Raw genomic sequence first — 15,056 nt, forward strand, 5'->3', positions numbered from 1 at the left:
AGCCTATACCATCTGCCCAAAAACATTAAACCTGCGTTCCAGGCAACATTCTGATAAATCTCTCCTGCATTCTGTCTATTGTTACTACATCTTTCCTAAGGACCAGAATTGTACACAATACTCCAGCTATTCATGTTACTTTAAGCAAAATGTCTGGATATTTGCAATTAAAGATTGCTTAAAGTGACAAGGTAAGCTAATAACATATTTAAAATATACACAGGATTCAAATTTTACAAAAAGAGGGCAAAGTGTAGAAACTAGGAATTTTTGTTTGATCTCCATAAATTGGTAGTTAGAGACCTTATCTAGAGTATTATGTTCAATGCTGTTTTCTCCATGACTGAATCTGATGAACTTAATATGATTAGGTTAGATATCTGTGCCTGAGCACCTACATAACATTCAGTTGTAAATAAAACTAAGTTTCTGCTTCACATAAATGAACACAGTTGCATTGACTGAGCTTGCATTCCAAGCGTAAGAATCGTGAATTCCACTTGTTACAGCAATCTGTTAAAATAATGAATTAAATGTTCTAGAATCAGAATCAGGTTTAACATTATTGGCATATGCCCTGAAATTTCTTAACTTAGTCACAGCAGTACAATGCAATACATGATAATATAGAAAAAGACAAATAAGTAAATCATTTACAGTAAATATATATATAATTAAGTTAAAAACAGTGCAAAAACAGAAATAATATAAAAAAGTGAAGTAGCATTCATGGGTTCAATGTCCATTTAGGATCAGATGGCAGAGGGGAAGATGCTGTTCCTGAATTGTTGAGTATGTGCTTTCAGGCTCCTGTACTGGTAGCAATGAGAAGCGGGCATTTCCTGGGTGATGGGAGTCCTTAATAATGGATGCTGCCTTTCTGAGGCACCGCTCCTTGAAGATGTCTTGGATACTACGGAGGCTAGTATCCAAGATGGAAATGAATAATTTTTACAATTTTCTGTAGCTTCTTTCTCATATTTTGTAGAACTTGTTCTCATTTACCTCTGCTCATCTGAAACTAATTATTAGTATGCCACTTGATAGTAAGAATATAATATATGTCCTGGTACATGTCTGAGACCATCTTGTTAAATGGAGACGGTTACAGTTACTGAAAATATCAAGTTTGAATTTCTTATTCTTTTGCAGACCAATTGAAAAGTCAACTGGAACAGAGAAGGATGCAAAGGGCTGCCAGTAGTAAGTAAAGAAATAGATTTGTTCAAATTCAACATTGGTCAATTATATAAATAAAACAAAAATATAGACTTAGAAAGAATGAATAGCAAAACTTATTAACTACAATATCTACAGATGTTGGAGATGACCAAAAATGTTGAGCATGTAACTGGGTTGTGTTATCTGTATGTTCATCAGTTTACATTATTATTTAGAACTTAGTGAGATGAACCCCATTTCCCAGAGTGAGATCTTAAAGTCTGTGGGTATGCATATATACTTGGTACAGGAAATGTGTTGTAAAGTTTGTCATAGGGTTGACTCGGTTTCAATGTTCTACATCGAGATGGTTCAACAGATTTTCTACTCACAACCCTTAATACCTTAGAAATAACTTACTTCTTAGAGCATGCTATTTATGTGCCATCCATCAGTCAGGCAATTCTAGATCAGTGTATTTATATGGAGTCATTGAGATAATAATGTCCTAAAGGCACTTCAATAGGAGCATTATCAGATTAAATTTTACACCTGACTGTATAAACCAGGAGAATTGGACTAATTGCTTTTGCATTGTCCAGAACCGAGCAAACAGGCCAAAAGAATTCCTTCAATGCTGTAGCCAAAGAAAGTCCTTAAATACTGTAGCTTTTCTTCACTTTTGCTCACCTGTTGTTCAATATCGGTCCTCTCAGCATTTACCCAAGCTTCTTACAGCTGAGAATATAGGAAGCATAGAAGACAAATTGTGTCCAGCAGAATCACATTGTGATAATCACCACTTCAGAAGTATTTGTATGGAAGAATTGTCACATCAAAAAGCACAAAGATTCTGCAGATGTTGGAAATCCTGAGCAACACACACACAAAATGCTGGAGGGACTCAGCAGGTTAGGCAGCATCTATGGAAAGGAATAAACAGTCACCGTTTCAGGCTGCAACCCTTCATCAGGACTGGAAAGGAAGGAGGAAGAAGCCAGAATAAGAAGGTGGGGGGGAAGCTAGAAGATGATAGGTGAAGCCAGGTGGGTGGGGGAGGGAGGAATGAAGTAAGAAGCTGGGCAATGATAAGTGAAGAAGATGAATGGCTAGAGAAGAAAGAATCCGATCGAAGAGGAGAGTGGACCATGGGAGAAAGGGAAGCAGAAGGGGACCAAGAGGATGTTTAGACAGATGAGGAAAAGAATTAAGGGGGGGACAGAGTGGGGAACTGAAGAAGACTAAAGGGACGGGAAATAGTTACTGGAAGCTGGAGAGATCTATGTTCATGCCCTCAGTTTAGAAGCTGTCCTGATGGAATATGAGGTGTTGCTCTTTCAACCTGAGAGTGGCCGCACTGTGGCAGTAGACGAGGCCGTGGACTAAAATGTCAGAATAGAACTGGGGATTGGAATTAAAATAGTTGGCCACCAGGAAATCCTGCATTTTGTGGATGCAGCGAAGGTGCTCGTCAAAGCAGTCCACAGTTTACGTTGGGTCTCTCCAATGCAGACGAAGCCACATTGGGAGCACTGGATATAATAGACGACCCCCAACAGATTCTCAGATGAAATGTTGACTCACCTGGAAGGACAGTTTGGGGTCCTGAATGGAGGAAAGGGAGGAGGTGAATGGACAGGTGTGACACTTCTTCTGCTTGGAGGGTTAAGTGCCAGGAAGGAGATTAGAGGAGAGGGACAAATGGGCAAGGCATTCATGGAGGCACCAATCCCTGTAGAGAGAGTATGTGGGGGCGGGGGGGGGTTGGTTAAAGGTGTGTTTGTTGGTAGGTTCCTGTTGAAGATGAGGGTCATTGTGGAGAATAATGTGCTGGATGGGGTGGTAAGTTGAGGACAAGAGAACTATTCTAGTTAAAGCAGTGGTATGATGGGGTGAGGGTGAATGTCTGGGAATTGAAGGAGATGCAGGTGAGGGCAGCATAAATGGTGGAAGAAGGGTATGACAGACTAGGTCTGCCGCAAGTAATCTTTCCTTTCTCGCACCCCACTAGCCTTGTAATTCTCATTACTCTGTCTGTGCTGAGGTCATGCTTACCAAATGCACATTCTCAGGGTGGGCTTAGTGAAAGAATTCATTGTGGAGGATAGGGTCGAGTGCTGGCCTCTGAAAAATTGTTCAGGCTTATGTTAACAACTTCCCCACACCCCAGCATTCCAAAGAATGGACTATCCCTTTCCTCCTAGCGTGAGAGGGTTGATGATACATCTCTCTTTTTGGGTAAGTGAAGAGAGAAAGAGAGTGTGGTAAGGTGTGTTACTTTCACACCAAAGTTTGGAGCTGCAGTCTTAAAGGTCTAATGCTACATATTTGTGTTTTTCATTTTTGTCATTTTTGCTATATTGTCATTTTGCTTTTCACTGTAAAGACTTTTGCACTTTTACACCTTTTGGCACACAATAGATATGTTTGCATCAAATGTGTGATTGTGGCCTGTGGTCTGATTTATTAAAGTCCACACCTTCATAAGGGCACAGGACCCTCACCAAAACCTGATGGTGTGACAAAGGGAAACCTAATTCATTGAAGAATGAGGACATCTCTGATGTCATGGAAGGGAAAGCCTCATCCTGGGAACAGCTGCTGCGGAGACAAAAGAACTGAGAAAGGGGAATGGTATTTTTATAGGAGGCAGGATGGTAAAGCAGGTACAGGGTTCTGAGTTGGATGATCAGCCATGATCATACTGAATGGCAGTGTAGGCTCAAAGGGCCAAATGGCCTACTCCTGCACCTATTTTCTATGTTTCTATGTAAGAGGTAAAATTAAGAAAGCTGAGGTTTATACAACATATTGGTAGACAGTTTCTCTCCATAAATGGAGATAGAGATTGAAAAATGGGAGAAGTGTCAGAAATAGACCAATTCTTTTGACAGTGATCTTTTTTTTTGACAGAGGGATCTTGGGTTACAAGTTCATAGCTCTCTGAAAGTGGCTGCACAAGTTGATAAGGTAGTAAGCAAGGCATATGACGTGTTTGCCTTTATTAATCAATGTAGTGAGTTCAGAGTCAGGGAGACACAACAATACATCTCTGATTAGGCCACATCTTAAAGGATGGGGAGGCTTTGGATAGAATGCAGAAGAGGTTTGTCAGGATAATACCTGGATTAGAGAGCATGTGCACTGAGAAGAGGTTCGACAGACTTAGGTTGTTTTCTCTGGAAAGGCAGAAGCTAAGAGGAGATCAAATAAAAGTTTGTAAGATTACAAAGGTATAGACAGTGTAGACATCTGGTATAAGGGTTGAAATATCTAATACTAGATGGCATGCATTTAAGATGAGAGGGAAAACTTGAAAAAGATGGACAGAGCAAGTTCTTTTACACAGGCCAGGTGGTTACCTGGAATGCGCTGTCAGTGGTGGGAGTGCAGACAAATACGATAGAAGCACTTAAGAGACTCTGAGACAGGCACAGGAATATGCAGAGAATAGTAGAATATGGACTGTTTCACTTAGTTTGGCACATCATTGTGGACTGAAGGGCCCGTTCCTGTGCTACACTCTTCTGTGTTCTATGTTCATTCTGGGCCCTTGATGAGAATGTATCATAAATTATGGACAAACAGATTGGCACAAAAATACCGACAGCCAGAAAATTCTCAGCAGGTTTAAAATAATGGTGCATTCCAGCTGACCACATTTTCTGATCATCCTGTTCCTATGTAGTGATGTACAGAAAGCATCCCACTGTGTTTTCCTTAAATTAAAAGAAAACATTAGATTTCCATTTTACTGATGACTATTGCCTTATCATCTGAAATGAATTATTCTATCACCTTAGTTTTATCAGGCAGCTGCCTGGCATGAGCTTGAACTTCTTTGAGCAGATTCCAGTCATCGCTCGGCCTTCTGAAACCGATGTTTCTCATTCTTTTGGAATTGGATAACTAGCACTGGGAGCACTGATTAGAATCAGATCTCTGGTGCCTGTGCTCTGTAGAGCTACTGGTATGAAGTGCATTTGCAATCAACCCATTATTGGTTCAGTGTGCGAGTAGAAATTAGAAAAGCATGTAGGTAAAGCAGACTTCCATCACTTTTCCCAAATGGAGATAACAATCAGTTTAGCTGACAGATGCCAAAATATTTCAGACTTGTAGCAATTGGATTAGCACATTGGTGAAATATGTTGGGATCTGCCAATTAAATTCATAGGTCTTGATCTGAGCATGATCCAAAATAAGGTTGTAAAGAATGGGGTAATACAGAAAGTGTTCTGGAGGTCAGGTAGTCTCCATGGAGAGAGAAACAGTTAACGTTTCAGATCAGTGATCCTGCATTAGAATGTAAAGGATGATCTTAGACAATTGAAATCACACAGTGTATGACCGGTGTCATTATTTGCACAAGACTCCCCAATTTTTCATCATTTTAGGCCACATGTTTTCTTTGCAACTTTTTTTTAATCTTGTAGCTAATTCAGAATCTGAATCAGGTTTAATATCACCAGCATTATGTTGTGAAATTTGTTAACTTTGCAGCAGCAGTACAAAGCAATAATTGATAAATATAGAAAAAAACTGAATTACAAAAGGTATACAGTACATATGTACATTAAATAGATAAGTTACAGTAAGTAGTGCAAAAAAGCATAAATAAATAAAAAGCAAGTAGTGAGGTAGTGTTCATAGGTTCAATGTCTGTTTAGAAATCCTATGGCAGAGGGGAAGAAGCTGTTCCTGAATTGCTGTGTGTGTGTCATCAGGCTTCTGTATCCCTTTCCTGCATTCAGAAGAGGTTATTTGAATTAGATAGCCACCAAACATGCTGATTTTTTTCTCCATTCTTTGGAAGAGTTGAGTAAATTTAATTCAGTTGTTATATATTGCTATATTGATGATTTGGTAATAGTTAAGGAGTGGTGTCAAAACTTGAAGATAATACCAGAATCAAAAATATTCTCAGTTCTTCAGAAGAGCAAGAGAAATGACAGGAAGATAGTGATAAGAGGGGGAAATTACCCAAGACTTGGCAGATTCCATTCTTTGTTAGATTGTGAGATAATTATATTTCAGTAAACATTAGAAACAGAAGTATATCCACTGATATTTATGGATAGTGCCCTACCTTGTCCACTTTTATATCCAATCCCACACCTACTGATTTCATTGGTGCTAAAGAAGCTTATTTGTTGATTAAATCAATGTCTAAACTTCTGCAGCCAGCTGAAGCAGATTCACAGACCCTTATGGAAATAAATTTCTTGTCATTTCAGTCTTATTGGCTGATTCAATAACCTATGGCTATGATTTCCAAGTCAAGTCATAGTGAATTTATTGCCAAAATTCATATATATATCACCATACACTAGTTTGAGATTCATTTTCTTGCTGGCATTTACAGGAAAATGGGCACCACAGTAGTGTAGCAGTTACCCTGATGCTATTACAGCTCGGGGCATTCCGAAGTTTGGAGTTCAGTTCCGGCAATATTCTGTAAGAAATTTGTACGATCTTCGTGTTGAATGCATGGATTTTCCCCAGGTGCTCTGGTTTCCTCCCATAGTCCAAAGATACCAGTTAGTAGACTAATTGGTCATTTAAATTGTCCTGTAGTTAGGTCAGGGTTGATCTGGTTTGTTTAGCATTGCTGGGGCGGCATGGCTCAAAGGGACAGAAGAGCCTACTCTGTGCTGTATCGCTAAATAAAGTCAAGTCACTTTTATTGTCATTTCCACCATAACTGCTGGTACAGTACATAGTAAAAATGAGACAACGTTTTTCAGGACCATGGTGTTACATGACACAGTACAAAAACTAGACTGAACTATGTAAAAAACAACAACTCTAGACTACAGACCTACCCAGGACTGCATAAAGTGCACAAAACAGTGCAGGCATTACAATAAATAATAAACAGGACAATAGGGCAGTAAGGTGTCAGTCCAGGCTCTGGGTATTGAGGAGTCTGATAGCTTGGGGGAAGAAACTGTTACATAATCTGGTCGTGAGAGCCCAAATGCTTCGGTGCCTTTTCCCAGATGGCAGGAGGGAGAAGAGATTGTATGAGGGGTGCATGGGGTCCTTCATAATGCTGTTTGCTTTGCGGATGCAGTGTGTAGTGTAAACGTCCGTAATGACGGGAAGAGAGACCCCTGATGATCTTCTCAGCTGACCTCACTATCCGCTGCAGGGTCTTGCGATCCGAGATGGTGCAATTTCTGAACCAGGCAGTGATGAAGCTGCTCAGGATGCTCTCAATACAACCCCTGTAGAATGTGATGAGGATGGTGGGGGGGGGGGGGGGGGGAGATGGACTTTCCTCGGCCTTCGCAGAAAGTAGAGACAAATAAATATAAAATGAAATAAATAGAATTTAAGAAAAACTATAAACATAAACAAAAAAGTGCAGAAGTACGTAACTAAATAAATAATACTGAGAACATGAATTGCAAAGTCCTTGAAATTGAATTTGCATATTGTGAAATTGGTTCAGAGTTGAGGTGAGTGAAGTTATCCAATTTGGTTAAGGAGATCTGATGAATTTAGGGTGAATCTGGTGGTGTGCGACTTAAAGCTCCTTTACCACCTGGCAAATGGTAACAAAATGAGAACTTGGCCTGGACAGAAAACTTAGAAAAACATAGAAAACCTACAGCACAATACAGGCCCTTCGGCCCACAATGCTGTGCCAAACATGTACTTACTTTGGCAATTACCTGGGGTTACGCATAGCCCTAAGCCCAAGTTGCTCTAAGTCCTCATTTTTCTAAGCTCCATGTACCTATCCAGGAGTCTCTTAAAAGATCCTATCATATCCGCCTCCACCACCGTTGCCGGCAGCCTATTCCACGCACTCACCACCCTCTGTGTAAAAAACTTGATCCTGACGTCTCCTCTGTGCTTACTTCCAAGCACCTTAAAACTGTACAAACAAGCTGGAGGAACGCAGCAGGTCGGGCAGCATCCGTGGAAACGAACAGTCAACGTTTTGGGCCGAGACCCTTCGTCATGACTGAAGAGAGAGGGGGCAAGGGCCCTATAAAGAGGGTGGGAAGGAGAAGGCTGGTGGGTGTCAGGTTAAAAACCAATCAGAGGAAAGATCAAGGGGTGGGGGAGGGGAAGCAGGGAGGGGATAGGCAGGAAAGGTGAAGAAAGAATGTGAGGACTGTGCAATAGAAGAAGGCAGAATCATGAGAGAGGTGATAAGCAGCTGGAAGAGGAGGCAGAGTGAAACTGGAATGGGGGAAGGGAGAGGGAGGGAATTACCGGAAGTTGGAGAATTCAATGTTCATGCCAAGGGGCTGGAGACTACCCAGAGGGTATGTGAGGTGTTGCTCCTCCAACCTGAGTTTGGCCTCATCATGGCAGTAGAGGAGGCCATGTATGGACATATCCGAATGGGAATGTGAAGCAAAGTTGAAGTGGGTGGCAACCAGGAGATCCTGTCTGTTGTGCCAGACGGAGTGGAGGTGCTCGACAAAGCGATCCCCTAATATGCGTTGGGTCTCGCCGATGTAGAGGAGAACGCACCGGGAGCACCGGATGCAACTTGGGCCATATCCAAATCTGGTGATAGTGAGGTGGTGAGATGAAGCAAAAATGGAAAGTGATAGGTGAATCCAAGTGATAAGTGGTTAGGTGGTGGAAGGAAGGGAAGGGAAACTGAGAGGCTGGGAGGTGACGGATGGAAGTCTATGAAAAGTGGAGTGGAACCAAGTAATGGAGGGATTGTGCACAGATGGGTACAACAGGGGAGAGGGGATTGGAAACCCAATTGGAGCTGTGTGCTTTGCTCTAGAAGTCTTCATTCTGATTCTAGATTCTAAGAAGTTGCATTAATTATACAATGAACTGAAGTGTTCTTGATACTGTAGAGATGCAGAGGACATTAGGGTACAATGACAGAATATTAATAGGTAATTAACATATTTATGAGGCTATATAAATATTCTGGTAGAATTCAAGATTTTAACTCAGTTTAATTATAACAGGCATGGGGGTCATTAAGACCATGATATTAATGAAATGTAATAAAAATGCTAATAATATGTGTAAGATTGCAGACCTCTATACCACAGAAACATTGAGATTTCTAAGAAAAAGTTCAGTTCAACAAGAGGGATCACTCCTTCCTTGAACATTGATAAGTCTGGTGAAATACAAATACCAGGGGACATCTGACCAATTGAACAAAATTCTGTTAGAGGCAGGTACAATACAATGTTTAAAAAACATTTAAGCGAGTACATGGCTAGAATATGTTTAGAATATCATGGGCCAAATACAGGCAAATAAGACTGGCTTGGATAGACATATGGCTTGGCATGGACATTAGGCCAAAGGGCCTCTCTATATTTACAAAACAATGATTTTAGAGTAATATAGGTTATGAGATGGTTTAAACAAAATAGTTAATATTATGGAAAGTTGGTATCCCATTTTTTTAAATGGGCCATTTTTTGTAATTCAGGAGTCAGTATGAAGTTTATGATTCCATTCTGATTCACATTTTGTCTCCATCTATTTGACTTGATCTGCAGAACTCTTCCAGCATTTTATTTTATGTTATTTGTGTCAGAAAGATGTTGCCACTTACACAATTAAAAAAGAAGTGCAGTGGAAACACAAAAGATGAGCACGGGGCTTTGACCTGAAAGTCAGTGATTCCTTTCCTCCCACAGGTGATGTTTGTCTGGCTGAGTTCTTCCAGCAGATTATTTGTTGCTAAAGCAGAAGCATCTTAGCATAAAAATAAAATTGGTGATTGGTGTACTGAGAAGCAGTGTAACCTGGCAGACAGGTTGTGCCAGGTAGGAGAGAAGAGCAAGGGTGGAGTTAACATAGGGACCGGTGAATGATAGATGCAGGCAGGCAAAAAGAGAGAGAGAGAGAGAGAGAGGGAGAGAGAAACAAACCTTTTCCTCCCACAGATGCTGTTAGATTGACTGAATTCCTCTAGCAGATTGTTTGTTGCTCCAAATTCTGTTCTCAGGTCTCTTTAGTTCACATATGTTAGATTAGCTTGGATGAATATAAAAACAAATTCATTCTTTATTTTCACTCCACTCTGCTCACTAAAGACTGGATAGACATTAGTATCTGCTTGTCTGTTGTGCTTTTTTGCCATGTAGCTGGTGTGTACAATCCAGGTGAGATCTTCGGTGATGTGTGTACTGAGGAACTTGAAACTGTTCACCCTCTCATTTACTGTGAAAGCCTGCAAAAACAAATGTCAGAGTAGTATATGGTGACATATATGTACTTTGATAATAAATTTACTTTGAACTTTGAACTTCAATTTTCCAAGGAGACTTTGAGGCATTGTTTTTCCTTCTGCCAAGTGAACTTACCATGACAGAACTTGAAATAGAGCATGGTTTTTGAGAGTCAGGTATTGGGCACGCAGTGTGATTTGCCCAACCTAGCCAAATGACTGTAACCATGGTCTCAATACTATCGATGTATTCAAGAGTGTATTGACTGGCTGTATAATGGCCTGATTTGGGAACACCAAAACCTTTGAACAGCAAATCCTACAAAAGGTAGTAGATTTGGCCCAGTACATCATAGGTAAAACCCTTTCAACCACTGAGCACATCTACATGAAACAGTCTCAGAGGAAAGCAACATCCATTATCAGATATCCCCACCACCCAGGTCATGCACTTTTCTCGCTGCTACCATCAGGTAGAAGGTACAAGGGCCTCAGGACTCACACCACCAGGTTCAAGAACAGTTACTACCCCTCAACAATCAAGCTCTTAAACAGAGGGTTAACCACATTCACTTGCTCATCCATTCAGATGTTCCCACAACCAATGATCTCACTTTAAGGACTTTTTATCTTGTTATCTCATGTTCCCATTATTTATTACTATTTACTTATATTTACATTTGCATAGTTTGTTACCTTCTGCACTCTAGTTGATCCTGTTGTAGTTTCTATTCTATAGAGTGTGCCCACAGGGAAATAAATCTCAGAGTGATATATATGATATATAATATGGTGACATATACATACTTTGATAATAAAATTTACTTTGAACTTTGAATTTTGAAGATTCTGTGGAGAGAACAGTGATGGTACCTGTCCAGTGCCTTGAGATGTCTGCTAAAGGTGGTTTAAGTCAAAAAGACCATGGGCTTTATGCCAGGTCTGAGGGCTTGATCTTCAAACATTCTTTTTCCACAACTAAAGGCTGTGCTGGTGCATTAAAGGTGGCACTGAATTTCATTATTGAGAGATAGACTCTGAGATATAGAAATTAATCTATTTTCCAGGGTCTCACCAAGGCAATGTGGTGCAGTGGTAAGAAGTTGGTAGGGGACTTTTCTCTTATGGGTGTTGAGTGTACAGCTATTTTTTTGCCAGCTTCATTGATAGGTTGGTTTGACAAGACCGAACACTATATTTTTGGTACCTACTGCAAACTCTGTTCAATCACCAATTACCCCATCCCTCTCTCCAGCAACTATATGCAACCATCCACGTTGTTGGACTTCATGTTGAGTTTACCGCATCACAGAGAGAGATAGCACAGATACAGGCCCTTTGGCCCACCATGTCTGTACCAACCATAAACCACCTATTTTTATACTCATCCCACCCTAACCTATTGTATTCTTGCCCACATTCCCATCAACTCCCCATAGATTCTACCACTCTCCACTAAGGGTGACTTAGAATGGCCAACTAACCTATCGATTCTCTCATTCTTGGAATATGGAAGGAAGCCAGATTTCCTGGAGAAATCGATGCAGTCACAGATAGAATGTGCAAATTCTGCACAGATAGCACCAAGGTCAGGATCGAGCTCAGACCCCCTAGAGCTTTGAGAAAGATTGTGTCAGCACTTTGCAGAATATTGCTGCTCAGTCAACAAGGATGACTCTGAGATTCTGGTTGCTGATCATTTTTAATTCTCAGTTCAACTCTATCATGGATTTCTATTGTCAACAACTACATTGTCTTACCAAGAACAAGCTCAAATAATAATGCCTTCATTTTCCAACTGTGGCTTAGCAAAGAGTGTAACAATTTCAGGTACCCACTGTTTATTTTCCATCCACCAGATATGACTCTACCTCTCTATTACAATAGTTTCCATTCTCTTTTTGTATCAACTGCTGATTTTAATGTTGTTGTTACATTGATATCTTTATCAATGTAATTGATAAATTGATACTGTAATCGATAAGTTTTGCGCCTTGGCCCCAGAGTAGCACAGTCTTGTTTGGCTGTATACTTGGCCATTCATGTATGTGTTGAATGACAATTAAACCTGAACTAATTTAACTAATTTGATCTATCACAAGCACTTCTTCTCTATTCCTTCCCCTCTGTAACTTAAAGCACTTTTGTTCTCATCTTTCTATCTTTGAAAGTTCCTTAACCCAAAGCATCTCCCTACTGATGCTGTCTGACCTGCTAGGTACTTCAACTATTCACAATTTTTGATAATTACTCCTTATGTGACTTGGCATAATTTCCCCATGTGCTGTTCCTTATCGTGGTGGGGAGGTTTGTGTGCCTTAATGATCCTGGGAGCTATACCAGCTGGGACTTCAGTCCCTGGTAGGTTCAACTTTGCTGGGCAGGTTCCAGGTGAAGGGCCAGATGAATATAGCACCTGGTCCTCCAGGTTGGGGGTTCAGCATAGGGCCAGCAACCCTACCCTGTAAAATCTTTACCACTACAGAAACCGAAACAAGGAAATTTATTGATGCCGGTGAGAGGAGTGATGCAGAACTGGGAACAGAAATTATGATGGACGGAGATCAAAGCCATCTGGACATCTCCAGACTGAGAGCTAATATTCTTTCACCCAAATAAACTATCCATATCGGATGCTGGAATGTTCGCAAGAAGATCTTCTGGCCTGAGAAAATCAGAAACCGAGACTTGCTTACAGCTTGCAATACGGAATCAATGTCAGTTTGTATGAAAAGAAGACGATGGAGATGGCTGGGCCATGTAATGAGAATGCCAAATGATCAACTAGCAAAAGTAGCACTAAGGTGGACCCCACAGAAAAAGTGAAGTAGGGGCAGGCCCAAAATGCCATGGCGAAGATGTGTGGAAGCAGAACTGAAAGAAGTAGGCATAAACGGCAAGCAGCAGAGCGAAAGACCGGCAGAAATGGAAGACCCTTGTGGAGGCCCCATGTGCCACCTAGGCACTAAGGGTTCAGACAACGATGACTTGGCATAAAATTATGACAAGGGGTCAGAGCTACAAGATAAGTAGATAGTCATTTAAAACAGGTGCTTAGAAATTTCTTCACTCGGGATAGTCGATATCAGGATTTCTCTACCCCAATGGTAGTGAATATATAAGATGGAGATGGATAATTATTTGAAACATTTAAGAATTAAGGATTGGGGAAACTGGCACAGAAAGACAGGTGAATCAACATAGGTCAGCCATGATGCCATTGAATAACAGTTTTGAGGGGCCTTGGAGCCTACTCTTGCACCTATTTTCTTGTGTTCTCAGTTAAAGGTTCTATATAAATACACTTTACTGTTGTTTAGTGGCATTAATAAATCAAGGTACATATGTACCCCATTCTGGTGTGCCTACATTTTCAGCTCAGAGTACTTTACCACTTATCTGAAAGCCTTTGGGTCAGCATTCTGACAAGTCTGTGATATCCATGATGTGGCCAACTCATCATTCTGGTAAAAATTGTGTTACGTCTCTTTCTGATAGAGTAAATTCCTTTCACTTTGTGCAAAGTAAGAATAAATAACTTGAGACAGTGGAGTGTGCAGGATAATTCACTGCTGACATGAGGCTACATAATTCGCTGCCATAATTTAGGTAGCCCTTGTCACATTGCGTAACACTACGTTTGGCAGCCTGATAATATTGATTGTATCCTTGAAGCTCAGTTTCTGGATGAGTTTAATAAGCTCAGTTTGTTAGCTTGTCAGACATTTAAATAAAACTGTCAAAAGATTTACAAATGCATTTGGCGTATATCTGATCCCATTAAATGTGTTTTTTTTTCTACAATCAATTAAATTTATTGGATTGAAAAGCAAGAAAACTATATAGGTGCTGAACATCTGAATTAACATATTGAGTGCTAGAGTTCTGCTGAAAAAGCATTGACCAGTAATATTAATTCTTGTTTATCTCCTCACTGATATTGCTTGAACTGCTGAGTCTTTCCAACATTCTTGCTTTTTACTAATGCTACAAGTTTTCAGTGGATTTCCATAATCTGTTGAGTTTTGAGTTTTAATCTAAAAACATCATCTCTCTGGCAACAAAACTCATGAACCAGATTAGATAAGAGCCAGTTATTATTTTGCCCATTTTATTTAAATGTATATGTCAGGGTCATAGAGCTATACAGCATGGAAAACAGGTCCTTTGGCCCAGCTAATCAAGTTATCCATCAGAGGTTGTCCCATTTGCCTGCATTTAGAACATGTTCCTCTAAACCTGTCTATCCATGTTCCTGTCCAAGTGTCTTTTATGTCAGAATCAGAAACAAATTTAATTTCACCAGCATTTGTTGTCAAATTTGCTAACTTTACAGCACCAGTATAATGAAAAAAACTGAATTACATTTTATATATATATATATAAAAAATTGTTAAGTTAAAATAAGTAGTACAAAAAAGACATAAAAAATTAGTGAGATAGTGTTCATGGATTCAACGTCCATTTAGAAATAGGATGGCAAGGGGGAAGAAGCTGTTCTTGCATTGCTGAGTGTGTGCCTTCAGGCTTCTGTACTTCCTTCCCGATGGTAACAGTGTGAAGAGGGCATGTCCTGCGTGGTGGGGATCCTTAATGATGGACACCGCCTTCCTAAGCCACTGCTCCTTGAAGATGTCTTGGATTCTGCATAGTTATTATATCTATGTTGTTATTGTACCTACCTCTACCACTTCCTCTGGCAGCTCGCTCTATATTC

General features: G+C 40.3%; 1 protein-coding gene across 6 annotated transcripts in view; it reads left to right on the plus strand.

Annotated features, from left to right (window-relative positions):
• Positions 1-15,056, plus strand: part of kif6 (kinesin family member 6) — a 569,609-nt gene that overhangs the window by 425,226 nt on the left and 129,327 nt on the right. For all 6 annotated transcript variants that reach the window (XM_073056062.1, XM_073056057.1, XM_073056056.1 and 3 more), the window contains one exon: positions 1,153-1,203. In XM_073056062.1, coding sequence (XP_072912163.1) covers positions 1,153-1,203 — 51 coding nt within the window. The remainder of the gene's footprint in view (positions 1-1,152; positions 1,204-15,056) is intronic.

Source organism: Hemitrygon akajei, chromosome 9 (assembly GCF_048418815.1).
Source record: "Hemitrygon akajei chromosome 9, sHemAka1.3, whole genome shotgun sequence".
NCBI classification, from domain to species: Eukaryota; Metazoa; Chordata; class Chondrichthyes; order Myliobatiformes; family Dasyatidae; genus Hemitrygon; species Hemitrygon akajei.